This window comes from Diabrotica virgifera, chromosome 2 (assembly GCF_917563875.1).
Source record: "Diabrotica virgifera virgifera chromosome 2, PGI_DIABVI_V3a".
Classification (NCBI taxonomy): Eukaryota; Metazoa; Arthropoda; class Insecta; order Coleoptera; family Chrysomelidae; genus Diabrotica; species Diabrotica virgifera.
The window spans coordinates 267,164,199-267,191,749 of NC_065444.1; the positions used below are offsets into that span (position 1 = coordinate 267,164,199).

General features: G+C 32.9%; 1 protein-coding gene across 1 annotated transcript; it reads right to left on the reverse strand.

Moving 5' to 3' along the window:
* Window positions 1-14,523: 14,523 nt before the first annotated feature.
* Window positions 14,524-15,665, reverse strand: LOC126880978 (uncharacterized). Its single transcript, XM_050645061.1, has one exon. The coding sequence runs from the start codon at window positions 15,364-15,366 to the stop codon at window positions 14,524-14,526; it is 843 nt and encodes a 280-aa protein (XP_050501018.1). The 5' UTR covers window positions 15,367-15,665.
* Between the last annotated feature and the right edge of the window lie 11,886 nt (window positions 15,666-27,551).

The following is a 27,551-nucleotide window of genomic DNA, read 5'->3' on the forward strand; positions in this document are numbered from 1 at the left end:
AAAAAGTTCTACACTACTGCATTCGAACCATTCCCTTAAGTTCTCAAGCCAGGATGTTCTTCGTCTTCACACATTTCGCTTTCCTCGGATTTTGCCTTGAATAATAAGTTGTAATAATGAATATTTTTGCCCTCTCATCATATGCCCCAAGTACTCAAGTTTTCTTCTTTTGATAGTTAATATTATTTTCCCTTCATTTCATATTCTTCTAGTTACTTCCACGTTCGACATTCTTTGAATCCATGATATCCGTAGGATTCTTCTGTAACACCAAAATTCAAAGGCAGCCAACGTATACAAATGGACTTGTTTTAGTGTCCACGCTTTCAAGAAATAAAGAAGAGTAGAGAACATGTAACACCAAAGCATCCTTAGGCATCCTTAGTTTTAATCTCATATCCCGACAACAAAGAAACTTTTTAAGTTTAATGGATGATGCACATGCTATTTCAATACGTGTCTTAATTTCTTTGGTTTGGTCTACAATGACAGTCGATGAAAAGCCCTATAGGGCTTTTCATCGATTGTCATTTGTTTCGAGCTTCTGTCATGTGTCACATAATAATAATATATCTACGTCATACGTCTTTAATTTGTATCATTTGTTATATCAATTATAACAGATAAAAAAGAGAAAAACGGCATACTTGGGACACATAATTAGAAATGAAAGATATCAGTTTCTGCAAAACCTTAAGTGAAGGAAAGATCGAAGGAAGAAGGGGAGTGGGCAGGAAGAAAATGTCATGGCTCCGTAATGTCAAACAATGGACAGGACTAAAAAACATAGGAGACCTAATACATACTGCAAGGGATAGAGAAAAATGGTCAAACGTGATCGCGAACATCCATTAGTGGATTGCATAAGAAGAAGAAGAAGTTATATCAATAACGTATGACGTAGATACATTAATATTATGTGACACATGACAGAAGCTCGAAATAAATGACTGTAAATGAAAAGCCCTATTCTTTCATTTTTCCGACTGTAGTTCATACAGTTTGATACCATATTGGAGTTTCTTATTTTTTACGACGGAAAAGTCTTTAACACTATGACAAGACAGATTCGACAGTAAAAATATTTTTGTTTGTTTTTCAATAAATTGTCGATTCATGCAAAGCAGCATTGATTTTTTGTTCTTTTCTCAGAAGCCATGTATCGATAATATTAGCACTGGTATATTCCTAATTTAATCGTATCTGCGCAAAAATGACAAATACATACAGCACGAGATAACTCGTAGTTGGCGTCCTAGAAAAGGACGTCTTCGTCTTATCTTGTAGTTGGCAGTTAACGTGTTAATAACTAAACAAACTCTAATGTAAATAGCAGAAATACCGTATACATATCAATAAATATAAACCAACTGATTATACATTTTACATTACATTTACATTTTACATTATTTAATAATTTATCAATATTTTGATATTCAATATTAAAAGTAATCTTTGACCCACTATATACCTAGCTGAGAGCGTGCAGCGATATGGGTCAAACTTCTTGTTAATATGGTAAGTAAAGCTGGATAGAGCTTTCTCTATGAGAAAATCTCATTAAACGTATTTATATGGCGCAATACACTATAGCGAACGATCCTATTCCATTGTAATGTAAATGCAAGTGTAGTAACTGCCGTAATCCCATACTGTGACCATATTCCTAGTCTGTACGTAAATTAAATAAAGTGTGGTTAGGTAAGTAAGTAATAGATATATATGTACGTGTGGTAATAGAATGTGAGGGTCTTAAAATGGCTTTTAAGAAAATTAGAAGAGAATTATTCATACAATTTAGTACGGGATGGCTTTTGTGGTATTTTATTACTGTTATAAAATTGCCTATAATGCCTTTAAAGTTGATTGTGGGAAGGACAATGAAATTTTCCATTATAGTAAGTATTGGACAAAATAAAAGCTAAACCATGGTATTTTAACAATATTAATAAATTTTGTATAATAAGAGAATATTATAGGTAAAATTTTAAAATATTTATAATGCTAGACAGATTATATCAAACGTCGAAAGCTTCAAATCACATTTTTTACCATCCTCCTCCTCCCAAGTGCCTTCTCTATTGAGGTTGGCGATCAATAAGGCAAATTTCTCTTTGTTCTGGACTTGATGAATTAAGTCATTCCCTGTTGGGTGGGTCCAATCTCTGATGTTTCGAAGCCAGGATTTTTTCTTTCTTCCTATACCCCTTTTACTTTCGATCTTGCCTTCTTATATTACCTGGAGCTGCTCAAATTCCCTATGACTCATTATGTGTCCCAGATATGACGTCTTTTTAATTTTTATTGTATTGACCAGATGAGGACGTGTGTTTATTATTTCTAGTACTTCTTCACTCGTAGTGACTGATAGTTTGGGGTTACAGAGCATTTTACTAGTCTGTGGTGAGACCGCTCCCGTCTGAAAAAAATTCTGATTCGGTTTCTTTGTGGATTCCTATTCAAAAATGTCCCCTTTAAACAAATCTGAAGGGTGCCGGGCATAATTTTTGGACAGAAATTGTTTAAAAATTTTTTTAAACAAATACAAAAGATCGCTTTTTTTACTCCAAAAACATGTTTTTAGGTTTATTTTATCATTCTAAACAAGAAAGGTATTTTGTAGTTTTTCCCAAAAATTGATAGTTTTTCTGTTATAGGCGATTTAAAATCTGAAAAATGCGAAAATGCGAATTTTCAAGACTTTAAAACTCATATTTAAATTAATATTTTTGAGGTTGCCAAGTACTTAAAATGTAGTAAAAACATTCGTTTTCAAGATTCTGTAGACTGACTGATCTCTAGGGTGTAACTTCAATTTACACCGCTGTTTTTTAATTGTTAATATTCGTGTCCATCCGATTTTTTTGCCGGTGTGCGGCGTGTTCTATTTAAAAAATCTCCTATTTTTCTCCTAAAAATATATTTTTTAAATTCTTTGGGATATCCTAAATAAAATATGCTTTTTGTTATTTTTCTCAAAAGTTAACAGTTTTAAAGTTATAAGCGATCTAAAATCCGAAAACGCGTTTTCGCATTTTTCGAATTTTAAATCGCTTTTAACTTTAAAACTATAAACTTTTTCTAAAAAAAAAATAGGTATTGTATTTAGAATGTCCCAAAGAATCCAAAAAATATATTTTTAGGAGGAAAATAGGTGATTTTTTAAATAAAATTAGACATTAGACATAGACATGCATAATAAACAATTAAAAAACAGCGGTCTAAATTAAGGTTAGAAACGATAACTCTTCATAATCTTGAAAATGAATGTTTGTACTACAATTTAAGTACTTAGCAACCTCAAAAATACTAATCTAAATATGAGTTTTTAAGCCTTGAAAATGCGTATTTTCGCATTTTTCAGATGTTAAATCGCCTATAACTCGAAAACTATCAATTTTTAGAAAAAACTACAAGATACCTTTCTTGTTTAGAATAACCCAAAAAACCTAAAAAAAAATTTTCAGATGGGAGCGGTCTCACCACATGGACTATGCGCATGCTCATAAAACCAAACTTTGAGTGCATGCTCATTTCTTTTGAGTGGTCTAACCGACTATTTAGCTCTCTGGCAGGTATATGAGTCTTTGGGAACTCTGAAGGGTGACACCATTTATTTGTATGTTGGTGTATTAAGTATTGAATACCATGATTTGGGTTTTGGAAAGGTTAATGTGCAAGCCTAGTCTGTGACTTTCTTCTGATAGTCTGATCATCAATATTTTTAGTTTGTCTTCTGTTTCCGCTAATACTACGGTGTCATCGGCCATATCATTTTTGTCATAAAACAGTGAAAATTAAATTAATGCTTAGTTAATTGAAATGTTATGTTATCTTACGCTATAATAAGGTCTAATAACTTCTAGAGTGAAACTTCCAAACCGCACATTTGCCAGGCTAATACACTGACATAAAATATGCTGTACTGTTTCTTCTGCTTAGAAGATATGTCATATGATGATAATATAATTTTATCATCTAGAGTAGGCCTACGTTTTAAGCAAAACCTCTTTTTATACCGTCTCTGACAGTACGGAACGAAAATCTATTTGATGATTTTGTGTGTGCTGAACGGAGAATAAACATCCAGGTATAATAGGTGAGTTAAACATATTCCAACCATATTCCGAAACCTTCCGAACCCCGTCGTCTTGGCAAGCTGAGCGAGTTCGACGAATCGCAACCCTATCCTAAGCTACGCGTGCTGAGCGAAGAGATCCTGACATTTTCTTACCTTCTGGCGAGTTGAGTGAGTTTTCCTTTCCTTATAAATCTATTTCGCGTTAATAAATAAATGCGATTCCTAATTCACTTCATCGTCTTTTAGTATCATTATTCATGAATAAAATTTCGTCACATCGAACCGTTATTTACGAGAGTACGATATGTCGATTCTAAATATATTTTGATAACGAAATTAACAAGTAATTAACACTAATTATCTTATCTTTTGTATGTTTGGTTTTAAAATAAATGTCTTATAAAAACGAGTCCTGTATTTGACTGAATTTGTTACCTGAGCCCATCACAGTCATCATCTACCAATCCCATTAGCTTCAACTACCTATTCAGTTTACAGCGCTCTGTCAGGAGAAAACCTAAGGACTTGACGGTTTTCCTTTCTTTGCTGATTAGATTTGCTGTAAACGTTGGTGAATGATCTGTAATGAATTGTTTGGCCTGACTTCGTCCTGGTCAACTCCTCCACCATTTTATTATTATTTCCTCGTTATTTGTATATTTGTGTTTGTGAACTGCCCACTTTCTTGTAGCCTTTTTGTTACTAACTTTGCAATGCCACAGAAGCACTCCGGTCCAACGGATATCATTGATAAGCCTTGTTTGTCCATTTCAATCTGCTTATTATTTCGTTTATCTCACTCCAAGCATCTTGTATGTTTTAGTTTGTTGCTAGAGGACATGTTATACTTATATTTGATTGAATTTCTTTTATTTACAGTGATGTTGTTGTATTTTTTCCCAGTCAGTTGACTTATTGTACATTTCTTCTTATCCACTTTGGGATTATTGAACCCTGCACCAGCTTATACAAATATAGTTGCTGGGTAGCATATGTTTTTGAAGTCGTTTCCAAAAGTGTTTGCCACCTGCAATAAATACTTCGCAGTCATGCAAGATATGGTTGAGTGTTTCAGGTTCTCTACAGAGTCTGTATCTTAAGTCTTCACGAAACAGCCCATTGTATGTAATTGTGCGTTGACTGAACTATCTCCAGTAGGGAAACCTACTATAATTTGTCATGTGTTTGGCCGGTAAGGTTTTTACAGTGAGACTTGTATTTCCTTAGGATCCAGGTTTTTTATTACATCAGTTCGTTCAATGCCGTGTATTCCAGGGTGACCTGAAACTCATATCAATGTGACACTGTTCCTTCAGTCTGTCGAATTCCTCACGGTAATTCCACATTATTCTAGAGTCATGGCTACTTGGTATGCGGTGTATGATGCTAGTTTGCTTTGTGAATTAAGTACTTTTTATTTATCCTGTATCATTTAATGGCACTATAGCCATATGCTTGGACTTATAGAACTACGTATCTCTTTGCATCTTTGAATTAGCGCTCCATTTTATTCTTATCTTAAATTAGAATAGTACCACAACAATATATTCATGTTTTTACACAAAACAATTTTGTGTGAAATTTCTTCAGTTGAAAACTGCGGTGGATGATGCTAGTTTCCTTTGAGAATTACTTTTTATTTATCCTGTAGCATTTATTGGCACTATAGCCAAATGCTTGCTACTTATAGAACTGCGTATCTCTTTGCAGCTTTGACTAAGCGCTCCATTTTATCCTTATCTTAACTAAGAACACTATCACAACAATATATTCATTTTTTTACTTTGCTTGGTTAAATTTTAGGCATTTTCTTTTAGCAAAACAATTTTGGTGTAAAATTTCTAACTTCGGTGCATGATGCTAGTTTGCTTTGTGAATTACTTTTTATTTATCCTGTAGCATTTAATGGCACTATAGCCAAATGCTTGCTACTTATAGAACTGCGTATCTCTTTGCAGCTTTGAATAAGCGCTCCATTTTATTCTTATCTTAAATTAGAATACTATCACAACAATATATTCATTTTATTACTTTGCTTAGTTAACTTTTAGCCATTTTCTTTTAGCTAAACCATTTTGGTGTGAAATTTTTTCAGTTGAAAACTGCGGTGCGTGATGCTAGTTTGCTTTGTGAGTTACTTTTTATTAATTTATCCTGTAGCATTTAATGGCACTATAGCCAAATGTTTGCTACTTATAGAACTGCGTATCTCTTTGCAGCCTTTAGTAAGCGCTCCATTTTATTCTTATCTTAAATTAGAATACTATCACAACAATATATTCATTTTATTACTTTGCTTAGTTAAATTTTAGCCGTTTTCTTTTAGCAAAACAATTTTGGTGCGAATTTTTTTCAGTTGAAAACTTCAACTAAATCGAACTGATCGGTCATTCAATCTTTTATTGTAGCAAAAACGGAATCACTGTAGCTAAAATAAGATATACGTTTAACTAGTTTATAAATGGTTCATTTCCTGAAATGCTTGTGAGACACTAATTGCCACTCCGCCTTACTAACAAAGTAACTGTATTAACGAGTATGCGACTCTGTGGGAAATCTAAAAGATTTTGTTTTTGAGTTTTTTTTTTATATATCAACCTTGTATAAAAGCTTTATTTTATTAAGTATCAATTGTCAAGATTTCCAGAAAATTGCTTGTTTTAGAATAGTACATACGCAAGTAATATGCTATATCGCATATCGCACAGGGCTTATCATCATCATCATCATCATCATCATCATCATCATCATCATCATCATCATCATCATCATCATCATCATCATCATCATCATTCACTCCCGTTCGTAGTGCACCCCACATTTCCCCACAAATTTAAAAACAAATGAATGGAATAACGAATATTTATTTTTTAATAAAATAGAATCTAAATACAAATAAATGGTTAATTTTAGGTCATTTTGAAGAAAAAACAAAAAATATAATCTTATAGCAACAATATTTCTCAATGTGGCAATTTTTTAAAACTGATTTTTATCCACTAATAGAGGTTATTGACTATTATGTCAAAACTATTTCAATCCTCTGCAGGTAATATAAGTTCTGAAAAGCCTAGACCGGTTAATTTTTTTAAAATTTCACATCCAGGAGAGATTCTTCTTCCAATTATTGCATCTATTGCCAACGATGTTCTAAGTTACCCATTTTTCTTGATTATATCACATTTAAGAGATCCCTTCGTTTATTTAGCCGTTGTAGAACCTTTTCATTCGACATTCGTACTGTCCAAGGACTTTTGAAGATTCAACAACAACGATTGCAATCTTTGTTCTATCTGTCGACTATTAAATTAATAATGATCATATAAAACGTCTAAAATTTTAGTGTTCACTGCAAATTAACACGTAAATCGCAAGGAAGTGTATAGAGAACAGTATAGAGAGCATTGGAAAAAGCTGAGGGTGGCCTATGTCCAGCAATGGGCGCTATTGGCTTGTTGATGACAATTATTTTTTCGAGTAAGGTTATTTGAGTAGTGACATTAAAATAGACTCCAACCATTGCAGGAAAGAAAGATGGAATGGATATACGAAAATCTAAGATATATATTACTTGTGAAAAGGATGGTAAACAAATTAAACAGTGTATAATGAAACAAAGATATAAACAAAGGAAGAATAATAAACAAACGCAACAAAATTTTAAAGAGTATGATATGCTATGATGCTAAGTGATGAACATAATACGACAACAAAATATTGAGGACCAAAGAGATGGAGAAAATAATGTAAAATATTCAAACGTAATAAAAAAACAACGCAAAAATGAATTCATCTAAGTCAAAAACACAGTTACAGAGGACGTGGAAAATAGCTTAAATGGTATGAAGGCTGAATGAAGGAAAAGTAACCACCACTAATAGCAACATGTTCCATTTTTAAAAAGTGGGCTTAGTCCTATACAGCGCGTGTCTACTTAAGTTGGAAACATATGGGAAACTTTTTTATTATTAATTTTACGAAAAAAAGTTATTCTTTATAAAAAGTTCTGCATGCCCCAAAACCTAATATTCAATCATCAGATATCAAATTTTCTCAATATTATACGAGGTATGTCAAAAAATATGAATTTCGGTCAAGAATAAAGTATCTTTATTTCTCTCAATATCGAAAATTCTTATGATAAAAAGTTGTTTAGAATTAAAAACTAAGATCAAATATGCAATTACATGCTTCTAATTGAAAAAAAAAAAAAAATTCTCAAAGTTATGGATACCCAACATCGTTTTTAATTATTACAAATATGATAACTCGTTTATTATTCATTTTATGACAAAAAGTTATTCTTCATAAAAAGCTTTGCATGGTCCAAAATCTAAGACACAAGCATGATATATCAACTTTTATTGATTTTATACGAGGTGTGTCAAAAACTATGAAATTCGCTCAAGATTATAGTACCTTTATATTTCACAATATTTCAATTAGAAGGATGTTATTGCATATCGAAACATAGTTTTTAATTCTAAACAACTTTTTTAATAGCCGTTTTCAATATTGTGAAAAATAAAGGTACTTTACTCTTGAATGAAATTCATATTTTTTTACATACCTCGTATAAAATTAATAAAATGTGATATCTGATGGTTGCATCCTCGGCCTTAGGACATACAGAGCTTTTTATAAAGAATACCTTTTTTTCGTAAAAGTAATAATAAAAGAGTTATCGTATGTGTAATAAATAAAAACGAAGTTAAGTATCAATAAATTTGAGAAAAATTTGGAAAATATTTTTTTCCAATTAGAACCATGTAATTGCATATTTGATCTTAGTTTATATTTCCAAACAACTTTTCATAATAAGAATTTTCGATATTGAGAGAAATAAAGGTACTTTACTCTTGAACGAAGTTCATATTTTTTGACATACCTCGTACAATATTGAGAAAATTTGATATCTGATGATTGAATCTTAGGTTTTAGAACATGCAGAACTTTTTATAAAGAATAACTTTTTTTCGTAAAATGCATAACAAAAAAGTTTCCCATATGTTTCCAACTTAAGTAGACACGCTGTATAAATCCAATATTTTACTTAAACATGCCAAAAGAAAACCATTTCAGAAACTGTAAAACTTTTTTGAAGTTATACTTCTTTAGGCGCGATGGGAGTGAATTTTACATCAAAATCCTTAGTGCCGGACGCACGCGCGTTATACCTTTGCTCTGATTGGGTGTTCAAATAACATGTCAAAAATTATCCAATATGGCGGATGTAGCACAGCTGTGGTTTGATGTGGTCTATTTTTGTAATTATGGCTGTTGTGTTAGAAAATTTGTGAGAAGAGAAACAACAGACAAAAGTTAGTTAATAGTTATACTGCATTTTTAAATAGTTTTCGTATAAATTTTTGGACTTATTAACATAGAAAAGATGCCAGGTTAAAACCGATTACCTCGAAGGCGTAGAGATCTGTGGATAACATCAATCAAGCGGGACGATCTCATACAAAACTAAAGAATAAGAGAGTGAGTAATATTGTAGTGACTTTTTAAATAGTTTTTAAAAGCGACAGGTACGTAATAATAGTATGTAATGCTTTGATTTACATAATTTGATTACCATCAAAATTTCTATCAATATTCACCTAATAAGTTTTCTTACTCATGTTTTGTTGTATTTTCTTTTAATTTCATTCAATTCAAAATCAAAATAATTTGGTTAAATTCAGAACCGTCAAAAGTTTAATCCGTTTAGTTAGTTGATCTTCGCACGTGATGACACATGGTCTCCGTGAGTAAAAGTTTAAGGCAGGCCGCACATCAAAGAAACATGAAACGTAAATCACGTTTCATGGAAATGAAACACTGCTAAACAAATAGACGTTCGGTCATTTCTGAAACTTTCCGAAAATAAAAATGTGTTATGAGCATGAATCACACTCGTTTCATTGGTAGGCGGACTTCAAGATTTGTTTAGTCGTGTTTAATTTTCATGAAACGTGTTTTACGTTTCATGTTTCATGTTTTTCGTTTCATGTTTCTTTGATGTGCGGCTTGCCTTAGGTGAATGAATTTCAATACTAACTGCGCTGATAAGCGGGTTCGAACCCCAATGGAAACTTTTATTTTTTTATTTTTTTTTATACATTTTATGATTGTAAGTTTATTTATTATATAATTTTTTTTTAAATACGTATTCAGTTAAAAAAATTTCCTACATTGTTCAGAAATATAACTTCTTACGTACGTACACTTCGCGTCAAAAAAAACTGGTACAACTCTTATAACCGAAAATCGTGTTTTTCAAGTTGTGTAAGTTGATCTTGTCACAAGTGTCATTCTAATTTCTAGGGCAACGTTGCCAGTTCAACGAAAATATATCAAACTAGGTAAAAACGGGACTGAGCGACAGACTGCATTTTTTAATATACTAAAAATTGAAACAATGATAATTTTCCGTCATCTCAATTAAGTATCCATACATTGATTCGTGTTTTATTATAATTTATGAAAATATTTCAATTAAAAAATAATGATAGATATAAATCTTGACATGACTTTAAATTATTATGTTTAATGTCAAATCGAGAGGTGTGATTGGTTTCTCGTAAAGTGCAGGACAAAACTGCATTAAGTTGTGTAGAATAAATAAAACACACTGGAAAAATTAAAAATTTAATTTGAAATTAATAGAAAATGAATAACTTTTACATTGAACAAGTATGGAATTTAAATATATGTATACATTTTAAACGTTATTTTTTTGTATTTAGATTTAGTGCAATTCCGTTATCTGTGATGGCAACAGCGAAGTGATTCACGAACAATAATTGTCAGTCTGAACACAGGTTTACATTGGAAAAAAAAAGTGTACCAGTTTTATATGACGCGAAGTGTACAAAGTACACATACATTCTTTTTTCAGAATAAAATTTTATGAATACTTTAATTTTAGACCAACGTCACAAATTTTATTTTAATTTACAATTTTCTTAACGCTTAAGCTCATATTCTGGTACACTATAATTTTTTTGCGTTGTGGCTCATAACAATTTTATATAGTTACATTTAAAATAATAATCCCAAAAGTCATCATCATCGCATCGTTAAACTCAAACCAAAGTGCGCGCATTTGTAAATTCCGCCAAATTTTTTTCCTCCCGTATTTCAGCATAAAATTCTCGGCTTTACTCCCAGTGCACCTGAATGTCCGAAAATTCCAGACGATCCTCCAGTGACACCGGAACCGGAAGTTCCAGGACATTTCTCAACCAAGCCAACTCGATTCCAATTCAATTTATTATACTAGATATGAAGGTACAAGTCTCACGCGGGTGACGGCTCTTATCTATTTTACTTAACAACTTCTGTATAACAGAAAATAGAAACAACAAATGCAGGTCAAATAGTTATTATTAGCAAACTATCATCATCATCAACCCGTACTCGTCCACTGCTGGACATAGGTCTCCCTCAGCTCTTTCCATCTTTCTCTGTTTTGTGCGGCTTGCATCCAGTTGCCGACAATACGCTTCAGATCGTCAGCCTATCTGGTTGGTGGTCGTCCTCTGCTCCGTAGTGCTTCTTCTCGTGACCTCCACTCGACAATACGTTTTGTCCATCGGTTATCTGGCAATCGAGCGACGTGTCCTGCAGAATTCCACTTCAGCGACGCGATTCTTTCGCCGGCGTCCGTTGCTTTTGTTTTACGACGTATTTCTTCGTTTGGGATTCGGTCCTATAGGGAGACACCCAATATCTGGCGTTCCATAGCCCTCTGAGTTATGCGAATCTTGTTCACTACTTTTTTTGTGAGTGTTAATGTTTCCGCTCCATTAGTGAGTACAGGCAATACACACTGGTGAAAAATTTTCCTTTTCAGGCATATGGGTAAGTCCGATTTAAATACATAGCTCAGTTTACCAAACACTGCCCTGGCTAATCCTATGCGATGTGGGAGCTCGCACGTCTGGTTATCCGTTCCCAACCGAATTTCATGTCCAAAGTACTTATAAGACACAGTCTGCTCAATATCCATTCCATCAACAACAATTTTACTATCAAGTATATTCAAATGGGAAATAAGCCACAATTTTACTTAAAAATGATTTTATTAACGTTCCGACGCCCAAGTCGGGTGTCGTTGTCAAAATACAAAATAATACTAAATAAACAAAAATGTTGTTGCTTAGTAAAAAATTCTTCTAATAATTTATTTAATCTGACTCATTTATATCGGCAATTCAGACACGTATTATACATTTTAAAGTAGACGACTTTAAAATGATATTGCCAATATTGATGAGTTGCGTTCCTGGGACGACTTTACTAAAAGATAGTTCATTCGATTACATGAAATCAATCCCAACTCAAGAATATCCGCCACAAAAAATCATAGCATGTGATCTGTCTTTAAAAAGACAACCAAATGCAACGGTGGCACTGAAATTCTCGCGTTAGAGATTCCATAGTAAATCACGAGGGAAAACCAGGAAAAACCTCGTGATACTATCCCGACATCGTAAGTATTTGGGTTTATTATTTATTTATTTTATTATTTTATATTTATTTTATTAAAGGAGGAAGTCAATAGAAAGAAAATACCACAATTAGTAAATCAGTAACATGAGTTAGTACATATTTAGTATTTTAGTATTATTTAAAATTTAAAATATCAAGTCAGAATTTGGTATTAGTTTTGAGAGTAAACTAAATGTAAATCCAAATACTTACGATGTCGGGATAGTATCACGAGTTTTTTCCTGGTTTTCCCTCGTGATTTACTATGGAATCTCTAACGCGAGAATTTCAGTGCCACCGTTGCATTTGGTTGTCTTTTTAAAGACAGATCACATGCTATGATTTTTTGTGGCGGATATTCTTGAGTTGGGATTGATTTCATGTAATCGAATGAACTATTTTTTAGTAAAGTCGTCCCAGGAACGCAACTCATTAATATTGGCAATATCATTTTAAAGTCGTCTACTTTAAAATGTATAATACGTGTCTGAATTGCCGATATAAATGAGTCAGATGAAATAAATTATTAGAAGAATTTTTTACTAAGCAACAACATTTTTGTTTATTTAGTATTATTTTGTATTTTGACAACGACACCCGACTTGGGCGTCGAAACGTTAATAAAATCATTTTTAGGTAAAATTGTGGCTTATTTCCCATTTGAATATACTTGATTATAAAAATGCCACAAGAAAATAGCTTCAGAACAACATTAACAATTTTACTATTTAGCACCAGACTAGCATTATTTGCGTCATGTTGATATTAATCTTTAGTCCAACCTCTAAAAAAGCGTGATATAACTTGTTCAACATTACTAAGGAAGATTCATATTTATCCGTTCGGGCACGTAGCGTTCCGTTTCCGAATAATATTGACTTTATTGTTTTAAATATCAACAATTCATATTGTCCGGAGCGTATAACGTATCAGACAACTCTTTGTAAAATCAGGTTTTTATATTTTTCGGAAACGAAACGCTACATGCCCGAACGAGTAATATGAATCTTCCTTTATTGCATCATCCATACGATCGGCTATAAGGACGATGTCGTCTACGAATCTCAAATGACTGAGCTTCTCCATTTATATTTATACCATATTCGTTCAGATCTGCCTTCTTAAAAGAGTGTTCTAAAAGGGTTGTGAACAGCTTTGGTGAGATGGTGTCTCCTTGCCGTACTCCTCGCTGCATACAGAATTTATTAGTTTGTTGATCAGAGAGTCTTAAAGGCGCATCCGCATTATGCCATGCCTTTCCGATCGGTATTGCCGATCGGCAAAGCCGCATGTAGTACGGACGCAATTGCGGCTTGGGTTCGGGGCCGAAAGCCGAACCGATTCCAAACCCGATTGATGGCGGTCTCGATGAAAGAGAACCGTACCGATCAGTGTAGTGTGTACGTTTTGTAGGCAATCCTCGTCGGCATTCAGTGAGGGATCAGTGCAATTGATCACGAAGACATCTCGTGGCCTGTCGATTCACAATAATTGTGTGCTTTATTGTTATTCGGGAAATGGAGTGGAATGAAGAAAATACACAAAACCTACTTGAAATGTATCATGAGCGCCCCGTTCTGTGGAACAGCCGATTGGCAGATTATAAAGACCGGAACAAACGTCGCGATGCATTGTTGGAAATAAGCGTATCTTTTGGAGTGGAGAAAGAGGAAATCGAAAATAAGATTAGATATCTCTTAAGTCACTTTGCACGGGAAGTAAAAAAAGAGAAAGATTCAGAAAAAAGTGGTAATGGAACCGTAGAAACTTACAAAAGTAAAGGGTTTGCGTATAAGTTAATGGAATTTCTGAAGGATAAGAATAAACCTATTGTAACGCAAGATTCAGAGGTATGTATATTATTTACACTGTAGTAGATACTTTATTCATTCTTAATAATTGAGTTCATATTTATACATAAATTTGAAAATATTGATATAATCATATTGGTATATCGTATTTCATTTATCATATTGAAAAGGCAATGCTCCTTCTTGAGAAATGAAGAATTCGGCCAATTCGTTTCTTACATTTTGTGCCGCAGCTCCACTCCTTCTTGCCCTTCTGCCAAAACTGAACAATTCATTAGAGGAAGCATTTCGTTTCCAAAGCCCAGGATTAATTGCTCCAGTATCCGAACATTCTACATCAATCATTCCAGGTGGAGTGTAAAGATTTCTTGAAGTGTTTTTTCGCAAGAAATTGTGTAGGTGAATTAAGGCCAAAACTACGTTCGTTGCAGTTTCTGGTTCCAACAACATGGGCCTACGAAGCACTCGGAAAACAGCACTTAAAATGCCAAAAGCATTTTCTGACACTCTTCTTGCGCGGCTCAATCGATAGTTGAATATTCTATTTTTTGAACCTTTTTCCTGATGTCCTGCGAATGGCTTCATTATGTTTGTTGATAGTGGGAATGCGTCATCCGCCACAAAAACAAATGGAACATCAGTGCTTCGTCCTAGTAATGAACAAGCAGGTGGAAGGTTTAGGGTATTTTCTTCAAGGCACTCTTTGAAATATGAATCGTTGAATACGCCCCCGTCCGATATTCGTCCCTGACATCCCACGTTTGCATATATAAAATTATAATTTGCGTCTACAACAGCGAACAAGACAATGCTAAAGAAGCTCTTGTAGTTGAAAAAATCGGTTCCTGAATTTATAGGAGCTTGTATTGATATATGTTTGCCGTCCATAGCTCCGACACAATTTGGAAAATTCCATTTGTCGTTGAACTGCTTGGCTATAAAGTACCAACTTTCGTTAGTTTTAGTCATCTGAAAATAAAAGTTACATACCATAAACAGACGAACGAACTATAAATTGCAAAGCAAAAAAGTGGATTAATTTAGAAATTAATATTTTGTTTCAGGGTAAACGAAAACGAAAGGAAGAAGATTCACAAGAAGTAGAAACAGACGATGGAGAAGAGTCGCTACAAGTATTGGAACAGAGCATTGATGGTTCCGAAAATGAGGTTGGAACAACAGCTCAATCTCAATCTAAATCAAACTCAATTAACATTGTGAAGTCCCGTGGTCGAAAAAGTATGGCTACTAATTTACCAATTGTAAACGAGGCAGTAAATCTTATGCGATCTATTACTACTAAAAGGGCTGAAAAGGATGAATTTTCATTGTTTGGTGAACAAGTTGCAATGAAGCTTCGAAAAATTGTGTCGCCATTTGCTAGATTTTCCGTTCAGAATATAATTAATACTGTTCTATTTGAAGCAGAAATGGGCAAATACGATAATCCTCATTTCATAAATCATTCTCATCCATCTACTCCACTGCAATCATTCAATGTTGCCCATAATTCAATACCATCTCCAGGACATTACCCCAATACATTAAGTGGTCGGAGTTCGATATCAACTTCTACTATTAATCAAGATGAGGACATTCACACTCTCTTATTGACGTTGTAATTTCTTATATTTTTAAATATATAACAAACTACGATGAATAGTTATTTTTTCTTACCTTTACGTAATCTTGAAGAGCATCTATGAGCGCTTTGCATACCTCCGCAACACATTTTGAAATAGTTTGCTTAGATATTTTGAAGGTATACATGAGAGAATGGTAGGAATCTCCACTGGCAAAAAAACGTAGCGTAACTGCAAGTCGTTCAGAGGCAGGAATTGCTGCTCTAAATGACGTATCTTTTCTTGAAATAACAGGTCCAATCAAATCTAATAATGTTTGGAAATCTGTTTTGGTCATTCGAAAAAAATTTCTGAATCCTGCGTCACATTTATATTCCAAATTTAATTCATCTGCGTCGTCAGAAATCAAATCTTTCATAAGATCCGTGGCACTGTACCTATTACGACTTCTGAGGCTTGGGCGAACCCAAAACCTCTTGGGACGTTTATATGAAGTAGAGGCAATTATTACAACAGCTGTAACTGTTGTTACTAAATTGTGTTTTTTTTACTAAAAAAATTTTTTTAACAAATTATGCAAATTTATTTTTTGAACCGGGTAGATATTATTTTAGGTTCTTTGGGTCATTGGGAACAAAAAAGGTCTTTTGTAATTTTTCTCAAAAGTTAATCGTTTCCGAGTTATAAACATATAAAAACTGAAAAAAATCGAAAAATGACGATTTTCTGGGTTCAAACACATAAGTAAAAAATATTATTTTTGAAACGATGAAGTACCTAAATTGAAGTTCAAACCTTATTTTATCTGATGCCGATAAGTGATTTGGTCTTATTTCATTCTAAAACATTATTTTTGAAGTTATACTTCTTTACGCGCGATATGAGGGTGAATTTTTATGTTAAATCCTACGATCCCGGCGTATGCGCATTATAACTTTGTTCTGATTGGATGTTCAAATGACATGTCAAAAATTATCCAATATGGCAGCTTTAGCGCAGCTGTGGTTTGGACGGTTGACGGTTTGGTTATGTATGGTTGTTGCGTTTTAAAATTTGTGGAAAGAGAAACAACAAAGGTTAGTTAATAGTTATACTGCCTTTTTAAATAGTTTTCATATTATATTTTTGAAGTTATACTTCAAAATGTTTTAATTTATGTATGTATCAGTCCAGAAAAGGTGTGGAAAGAATATATTAGTGTTTTTAAATATATTTTTCTACAAACGTGTTAAAAATGCAATTTTTAGGACTCCATAGGAGCGTTAAAAATGCTACTTTAACGCACTAGTGCTTTAAAAATTTTAAGGCACTGCAGTTAAAAGTGAATTGTCAAATTGTGAAACGTCAAAATATTTATATTTCATTTATTAACATTAATATTAATAATACAACTTGCGCAATTTGAAAAAGGTGGTTTAAAAGGTTTTTTATTATAATTTTGTGTCTTTGGATTTGTCTTCCTTGGGCGTAAAATAATAAAACATCTATTTTTATATTTCACTTGTCACCGTGATGTATAATTATGTATATCTGAAAGGTAAGTTGCATGCGGCTTGATGGCCTTGTTGGTAGAGCATTGGACCAGAGATCAAAAAATCGCGACATTTCGGGTTCAAATCCCGGACGATTCATATTTTTTTCTTTTTTTTTTTAATATTTGGCATTGTTAAGTTTTGGTTCATTTTTGGTAATTATTGTTAATTTCTTGTATTGTAACTGTTAAGTAGGTATATTTATTTCGTTGAAATTATATTATAATAGAAGTATAACTTCTTACGTGCGTACAAAGTACACACACATTCTTTTTTTAGTTGTTAATGGAGCCCGATAGCCCGTCCTCGCATATGAGCTTTATTAACAATTAAAAAAAAACAATATTATAGAATAAAATATGCCAAAAATTCTTATAGAGATCTCATAAAAAAAGGTTTGAGCTTGAATATAGGTACTTCGTAATTTTAAAAATGATTTTTTACTTGTGTTTTTGAACTTTGAAATTCGTCATTTTTCGATTATTTTCAGTTTTAAATTGTTTATAACTCGGAAACGATTAACTTTTGAGGAAAATTACAAAAGACCTTTTTTGTTTCCAATGATCCAAACAACCTAAAATAATGTCTACCTTGGCCGAAAAAATTGATTTTTATAAATTGTTAAAATTTTTGTTTTTTAATAAATGTCGCAATAACTCCGAATTTATGGTATTAAGGTATGGGGAGCATAACATGAAAAATATACAGTATTTCTTAAGGACTTCAAAACGCAAAAAATATATAGGATGTTCCATTTAAAAGTTCATTAGATTTCCACAAAAAGGGAAGATTTGACAACAATGTAATTACCAATATAATATCGGCCGCATTAGGGCACCCCTACCCACCAAAATTTATAAAAATCGTTGTTCGAGCGGTTTCCGAGAAATCACCGTGTGTCCATACTTTCTCGCTACCCTGTATATGGATATATCCTGAATCACTTATATCCTGAAAATAGTTTGTTTATTATTTGGCAGCCATTGGATATAAGTACGCTTATATTCCTTGGCCTACAAACAAATGTTAGTTATATCGTTTGACAGCCAACTCGTTAATACTTGTCAGATTAGTGGTACAATGTGTTAAAGTTCATACCACACCCTTCTTTCAGTGCGTTGATAATTTTGACGTCATATAGGATTTTAAGAATGTCGCGAATCATTGCATCATATTTTAGTTAATGCGAGTTGGCACGACTTAAGTGTACTTGAAAAAAGATAGAAAAACTGAAAGAGAAATGTTTGTATCAGAACACTGGGTAGAGATGAAGACCAGTTCAAAATTTATGGTTGTTAGGATGAAAGATCAGGATTTTGTTAATCTAGATACACTTCGGCAGATTCGACATAAAGGTACTGTACCGGGAATATGAACCATGCAGTGGCTTAACTTCTGCAGAGATTTGTCTTACCAAAAAGAAGAATAAAGATACAAGTACAAAGTACAGTACAAGTATTTAGTTGGAAAACAGTGGGTATCAGTGCTGTTTTTTATTCTAAATTATCTTATAAAATGCTAAGTTTTGTTAAATCTGATATAATTGTACTATTACATAAAAGTTTTTGAAGTTAACAAGACCAGCCACTGACCAACTATTTTGAAAAACAAATGGTAGAATTTAGGAAAGGTGTTAAACTTTAAACTTGATTTTCTCAAAACTACCAAAAATGCAGTTGTATCCCTTGGCTTCTACACGCCTTATATAAATATAATAGCACCGTTTTTCGAAAGTTCTGCGAACCTTTGGCAGCAGTACGTCGGCAGTAGGTGACACTATCAAAGACGAAGAAACAATTATTATGATAATATTCATTGTGATGAGCGTGACTATTTTTCGATTTTGACAAATCAGTCAGTTAAGTTCGATTTCTTGTTACAGATAATCAAATTTAGTAGGTAGTTGTAATATGACGCAAAATATAGGCATGGGATAAAAAAGTTTATCTGAAGAAAGTCTATTTTTTGTTCTTCTTAATGGCGATACAGACTCGTTTTTGTAACTTTTACACATATGAGTAATTCCACATACTAACATAGTTCTCAAATTGGGCTATATACCATTCATTACTATATTACGTATATGTGTGCCAAATAACTCGACAAGATATTCAAAGTTAAAGCTGTGATCTTGGAACGCGTTTTCCATCTAGTTGACTCGCTGATGTAGCCTCTTAAGGCATTAAATTCTCCCGAGGAGGATGTTACTCTATACCTGTTACTCTGTTAGTGCGATGTCACATTATGCGTTTTGACCGGATGCGGTGGAAACGCATCCGTTTCCAACGCAACCGGACGGACCTGTCACACTACACTATGCCTTTATTCTGGTGCAGTTTGTAAGCGCGTAACGATGTCTCAAAACGTATCCGGTTCCAATGCAATGGGACCGACCTGTCACACTATGCGTTTTGACTGAATGCGGCAGAAACGCATCCGATCAAAACTCATAATCTGACATCGGCCTTAGGAAGGCCGAACATCAAAGAAACATGAAAGATGAATAATGAAATATGAAACTTAAAACGTTAAACATGAAACAAATAAATTATGAAAAAAGTATCCGTTTCATGTGATATGCTAATCGAAGAAACAATAATACAATTTGTATAGTCGATAATAGAAAGTGATGACGACATCGTTGCTGTTGTGGCAACTCTTTTATTACTTTCAAAAAAACAAAAAAAAACAGCGTCATTAGGTGGATCGATAAAATGATATAAATCATAACCATTTAGGCCTGGATCTCGCATACAAAAAAAGTTGATTAATAGTAAGCTGAAAATTTGTTAATAGCTTAAGGGTGTCTAGTCGGACAAACTTTGATGGACGGGAACACTGGAGCAGGGGAAGTTTTAATTGTGGAACAGATTAAAAATTTGGAACGTCAGACTACGAAAACGTTGTATTCTGTAAAAATGTATTTTGTCGGAAAAAACTTCCAATTGATTTGTTACCCTTTTATTAAACTTTCATGCAAAAATCAGACTTTATTTATTATCTGTCATAATTCCTGTCATTTGACATGTTCTACGTGTTGGACTCTATGTGGTTAGCGTAAGTGCGGTGTTCAGTAGATTTATATCTCTATAATTGTTGGAGTCTTCTTTGTCTCCTCTCTTGAATTTTGAATATTGGTATCATTATGCTGTTTCTCCATGCGCCTGGTATCTTGCAGTGCAATATTTATTTTTGTATAAGTTTTATCATCTCTTGGGTTATACTTTCTCCTCCGTATTTTAGAAGCTCGTTGGTTATTCCGTCTGGTCCTGGCGACTTTCTATTTTTTAGTGAATTTATGGCTATATCTACTTCCTGAAAACTGATTTCTATTTCGTGTCTTAATTCAGGTATTTTTTTATTAATATTTTCCTTTCCTTTAAACAGTTCCGTCAAGTATCTTTCCCATTCGTTTGCTGGTATGTTATTGTATTCCTTCAATTCTGCCATTTCTTTTCGTTGGTTTCTTATGAATCTCCATATTTGTTTTTGTGTTCCGTAGAAGTCGCAGTAGTTTCCAAAGCTACAATTTCCATTTGGATCGCCAACCTTCGAAGGGAGAAGAAGCAATCAGAAGAAGAAGAATATTGTTTAAAACCATGTTTGTTCTGCTGATTAAATTTCAGTTAATAAAGTTAAAGTTATTCTTATACTAATCCATAATTAAATTAAACAGATGTGTTTAATCCTGCAACTAAGTAAAACGAAATACAGATCTACAAATAATTTTTAATTAAGCCCATTGATAAAACGAAAAAAAAAACAAATTTTTAAATATAAATTTTTTGAGTAAATATAGCCAAACCTGCTCGCCAACAGAGATCAAAATTTTATTTAGAATTCGCTCTTTGAAGTCGAAATTAATTTTTCGTATTATTTACTTAAGCACACGAAAAATGTAAGAAATGTCCTTGTAAATTAATTAGCTGATGACGTTTTGTCTTTTTTGATGTTCCTCATCGGGAATCGTGGATGGCGGAAGGGAAATTTCGAATTAGCAGAGCCCGTGGGCTAAAATATTTTCTGATTACTTAGATCAAAGGGAGTAATATAATTTGTATATGGGTGGCATTATAACATTGCCGTTACGTGAAAAGGGTTTTTCCACCTATCTCTACCGAAAGTATACTTTTCCGGACCTGATTGTAGGGAGCAAAGTTGTACTTTTTCTCCCTAGGGAGGAAAATATTTTTCCTCCCTAGGGAGAAAAAGTAAAAGTGACATCATAGTATTTCATTCATGAAATATAACTTATTGACGCCCTGTACAATATCTATTTTCTATTACGTAAGTATCTATACATTTTAACGTTTATTTAAAAACACTCTGTATTTTGCAGAATGGTAAAAAACAGTAAATTTTTATTCTGATTTAACAATGTTTACATTAATAATTTGACTTATATTTGACAGTTAACAGTTATATTGTACCTACTTGTTAGTTTTAGTTCTAATAAATTTTGTTAGTTAGTTACATAAATAAATTAAGTAAAAATGAAAAAAATGACTTGTTATTTGAGGAAGGTGGAAAAACCATATGTATAACATGGGAGTAAAGTGCCTTTTCCTCCCTTGAATGATTACTGCCCTCCGCTACGCGTCGGGCAGTAAACTTCATTCTCGGGAGGAAAAGTAGCACTTTCCTCCCTTGTTATACAAATAGCTATTTCTCTTCGTAATGAATTGAGTCAATAGTTGAGTCAAGTTGTCACGTAAATTTTTGGATAAATTTTTTATTGCGGCAAAATTTTAGCATATTTTTTATGGTAATTTTTTATTTGCGTTATTTTCTTGGTTTTTTTTTTATGTTTAAATCAATTTAAAAATTTCATAAAATTCACACGCATAATTGAGGCTTTTACAAATTGTCTTCTTTTTAAAGCGTATAACTTTTTTTTAAGATAGCTAGAGGTCTAATTTTTTGATTTTGTGTATTTTACCAAAAACTATATTTCTAATTTTTTTTCATTTTTCCGCAAGTTGAGCGACCTTCAAAAATCAAAAAAACTGGTTTTTAGGTGGTTCTTGGGGATTTTATTCATTTTATAGACTTCAAAAAATATCAAATCGAGTTTTTTTTATAGATTTTACATAATTTGAAGTAACTGCGTCCTTTAGGATATTCAAAAATGGAAGAACCACTTTCAAACGCTTCAAAAACGTAGGGTTTTTTTGGGAGTCTTTTTGGTGATTTAAACGTGTTTCTCCTGTAGACTAAGTTTTCAATCTAACAGCACATAAAATAATACTAAAAATATTACTCTACATCCCACCAGATTGAAAATAATGGGAACCTTATCTGGTTACACCTCCGAGGCTTCTAAAATTTGCCAACCATAAGGGATGCTGAAACTAAAGTGTGTTTCTCCTGTTTTTGTATATCCTAATAGATCTGGATCCCGCGTATGAAAAAAAAGTTGATTATTAGCAAGCTGAAAATTTGTTAATAGCTTAAGGGTGTCTAGTCAGATAAACTTTGATATATGGGAACACAGGAACAGGGGCAGTTTTAATTGTGGAACAGGTTAAAAATTTGGAACGGTCAGACCACGAAAACGGCACATTTATTTTGTCTGACAGAACAGACTTAAACTCTCCGAACATAGATTAAACTCTCATGCAAAAATCAGACTACTATTTATCACCAAATGGGCGTTTTAATGAGTGGAACATGTAGAATATGTAAAATGACAGGAATTATGACAGGTGACAAATAGCGGTCTGATTTTTGCACGAGAGTTTAATCTCTGTTCGGAGAGTTTAAGTCTATTCTGTCGGACAAAATAAATGTGCCGTTTTCGTGGTCTGACCGTTCCAAATTTTTAACCTGTTCCACAATTAAAACTGCCCCTGTTCCAGTGTTCCCATATATCAAAGTTTATCCGACTAGACACCCTTAAGCTATTAACAAATTTTCAGCTTGCTATTAATCAACTTTTTTTTCATACGCGGGATTCAGATCTATAAAGGATTTCAAATTATTTATAACCTATAAAAAATCTTGATTTGATTTATTTCGAAGTCTACAAAATGGGGAGAATTCCCAAGAAAACCCAAAAAACAGTCTTTAGAATTTTTGAAGGTGGGGCAGATTGCGAAAAAATCTGAAAAAATTAGGGACATTAATTAGGGGATTAAAGACACAAAATAAAAAAATCAGATCTGCATCTGTCTTATATATAAAAAACATCAGTCTTATATTAAAAATAGAGAATTTGATAGATATCAAATATGTCAACACACATGGGATAATAAACATAGCGTTCAGTGGAGAGATTCAAGTATAGTCCTGAAAGAAACAGATAGTAAAAAGAGAAAAATCAAAGAAGCCGCTCTAAATTATGCTAAATGAAACCAACTGTGTCGCAAATTCCTCGGTAGAATGCAGTAGGATGTGGTTACCCATACTGAAAGAGGAAGTCAACAGAAACAAAATGCCACGAGTAATAAGTCAGTAACATATTGAGTTCGTAAATATTTTATATTTTAGTATTACTTATATATCTATGTATTATTAATATTATTTATAATTTAAACAACATAATATATTGTATATTAAAGTCAGAATTTGGTATTAGTTTTGAGAGTAAACTAAATGTAAGACCAAATACTTACGATGTCAAGATAGTATCACGAGGTTTTTTCCTGGTTTTCCCACGTGATTTACTATGGAATCTCTAACACGACAATTTTACTGTCACCGTTACATTTGGTTGTCTTTTTAAAGACAGATCACATGCTATAGTTTTTTTTTGAGGATATTCTTGAGTTGGGATTGATTTCATGAAATCGAATGAACTATCTTTCGGTAAAGTCGTCCCAGGAACGCAACTCATAAATATTGTCAATATCATTTTAAAGTCTTCTACTTTAAAATATATAATATATGTCTGAATTGCCGATATAAATGAGTCAGATTAAATAAATTATTAGAAGAATTTTTACTAAGCAACAACATTTTTGTTTAATTTAGTAGTATTTTGTATGTTAACAACGACACCCAATTTGGGCGTCGAAACGTTAATAAAATTATTTTTTTTCAAGTTAATTGTGGCTTATTTCATATCTAAATAGTTAATTATAAAAATGCCACAAGGAAATAGCTTCAACAAAATATTTTCTAATTACTTAGATCAAAGGAGAGTAATATAATTTGTACCTATATTGGTGACATTATAACATTGCCGTTACCCAAAAAGGGTTTTTCTAGTCGTAATGAATTAAGTCAATAATGAAACCTTCATCTCCACAAGTATATTTTTACGTTAATTGATTTGGACAAAAAAATCACCAAAAAAATACCTAGTACATTTTGGAGAATTTTTTCGTTTCTGTACAGTTATAGCATATTTTTCCGAAAGATGATTTTTATATATTTTATGATGTTCTATAATTTTGTTAATTTATGTTGTTAATTATTCTGTCACTGCTGCCCCACACTATTTTAGCAATTCGTTTGGTGTTCTCTCTTTGTCTGCTTTTGTGTTCTTCAGCTTTTCAAGTGTTTTTCAACTTACTTTATATTCATACTTCTACGGCACTACAGCCCAAATTGAGTATTGGCCTCCTTTATTTTTTGCCTCCACCCTTGCTTGTCTGTGGCTGCTCTTCTCCATACACGGACTCCTAAAAGGGCTTGTGCGTCGCTGTTTACTGTGTCTTCCAGCGTTTTCTTGGCTTTCCAACCGGTCTCTTTCCCTGCATTCTAGCATTCAGTGCTCTCTTTGGTAACTTATCCCCTCCCATTTTTATCACATGTCCGGCTCATTGCAATCTTTGTATTCTATTGAAGTCTGACAGGGGTGCTTCCTTATAAAGTTGATAAAGTTCGTTGTTGTATCGACTTCTGAAGATTACGTTTTCGCTCACAGGTCCTAGTATTGTCCTCAGTACTTTCCTTTCGAAGGTCTCGAGTTTGTTTTTGGATGTTTCTTTCAGGACCCAGGCTTCACTGCCATAGCATGGTATTGGTCGAATTAAAGTTTTATAGATTCTCATCTTTGTATTTCGGTGGACACTTTTAGACCGAAATATAATATGGGAGAGGGCAACATAAGCTTTGTTTGTCTGCGTTATTCTCTTCCGTATTTCCCCGTCTTCTGATCCGTCGGCAAATATTTCTACTCCCAGGTAAACTTTTCAACTGTTTCAATGTCATCTTCATCTATAATGTTTTGTGGGACTATATTTCCTCTCGGCTGAGTCATTATTTTTGTTTTTTTCAGACCTAGCATTTTTGTTCGTGTTTTTAACTCTGCATATGTTTCCTGTGTTCCTGTTGATGTTCTACTCATAATACTATATTCATCGACGGTTAAACTGCAAAACCTCGTAAGTCAGTTTAATGTAACTTTAGAGGAGAGACAAAAAACATGTTGGCTTCTTTATGTAAGATTCAATTTATTCGTTTTTTGTGTGTAGGGTTCTATTAAGGTAACGATTCCATTGCCATTAACCCTCGTAAGGCGGTGCGGGGTGCAGCTGCACCCCAGACCTCATTTTTCTCACCTATATTCTTTAATAATTTTTTTTGATTTTTGTCCATTTTTATTCGTATTAAATTCAATTATAAACGTATTCCACCCATTACAGCATTTAAAACTGTTTGCGTTTACGTGCTTTAAAAAAAAATGACTTTTAGGTGCAAATGATAAAAATTTCGTATCTTGAATTGGACGTTTCTGATCTTCCACCTGGAGCTAACAGAGCTACGGGACAAGGTCGGTGTTACTTATGTCAGAGAAAAAAGACCGAAAGCCCAGGTATAACTGTATTGTGTGTAAGAACTTTGTGTTGCTCATTCTGTGAAAAATTTCATGTGTTGTCTTGCGACGATAATAATTTTTTTTAAGAAGAAATGAATACTTTTTTGTAGAATTATGTTTCGTAATATAATAAATAATAATATGTCCTAATTATCTTTCAAATTAATTTCCCCTACGTTCACATATAAAAAAAATGGATATACAGATGGGGTGCAAATTCACCCCGCACCGTTGTTTACGTAAGAATCTAAGCACCGCCTTACGAGGGTTAAGTAAAATCTAGTAATATTGTTTTTTTTTAAAGCGACTTACGAGGTTTTGTAACTTATAAAATCTTAAACTATCATTAAACTTACGAGGTTTTGTCTCATAAAATTGCTACTTACGAGGTTTTTTGACTTAAAATCTTCCTTACGAGGTTTTTGTAGAGGTCGTTAGTACCATTAAATTTAAATATTGACTTACAAGCTTTCGTATTTTAAAAGATATATAAAGGTATAAACCAACAAAGTATAAAAGTCATAATGGACCAAAAATCGACTTACGAGGTTTTGAAGTTTAACCGTCGTCATACTAACGTCTTCATTTGTGGTAATTTCTGATCTTTTCGGTTCTAGCGTCATTTTTTGTACTTCTGAATCAAGATTTTTTATTTAGTCAATCCATGTATGTTTCTTGACTCTATTAGTTCCTTTATTTCCGTTCTTAGCTTCTTATACAGGGTCATATTTCCTTTTGCACACCATAAAAATCATGTTCCATTTCCTTTGAAAAATATTCCCAATGATCATTTTTGATTCCTCTTACCAGTGCATGTGTTTGGTTTTTTATTATCTTATAATTATTATTGTATTCCTCTTGCGTCTTGGTTGACATGCATTTTAGGTACGCTTTTTCGTTTTCTTTACATTTTTCCTTCACTTCTGTGCAAAACCATGAAGTTCTTCACCTTGGGAACAATTTATTTTTATTTATATATCTTTCAGCAATAACTTCCAAGTTGAAATGTTGGAGACAGAAATTATATGGACCTTAATATCAAAGCTTTGGTATAGATATCCATAGCTTGTTGATATATTGAGCAGTTACCTCGCAACATGTTTTTTCCTCGATAATTTTGACAGCTCTAGATAGTGTTTCGGCCAATTTACGTTCGGAGTCTATGAAGACTTATACAAAGTTAGTTGTAATGTTGGAGAGGAAAATTAAAAAAAATGTCTCATCTGCTCAGTATAAGGTGCCCGCTTGCAAAACTAGCATAGGTGTCCTTCGTCTCTTTTTAATAAGTAGGTATTTTTT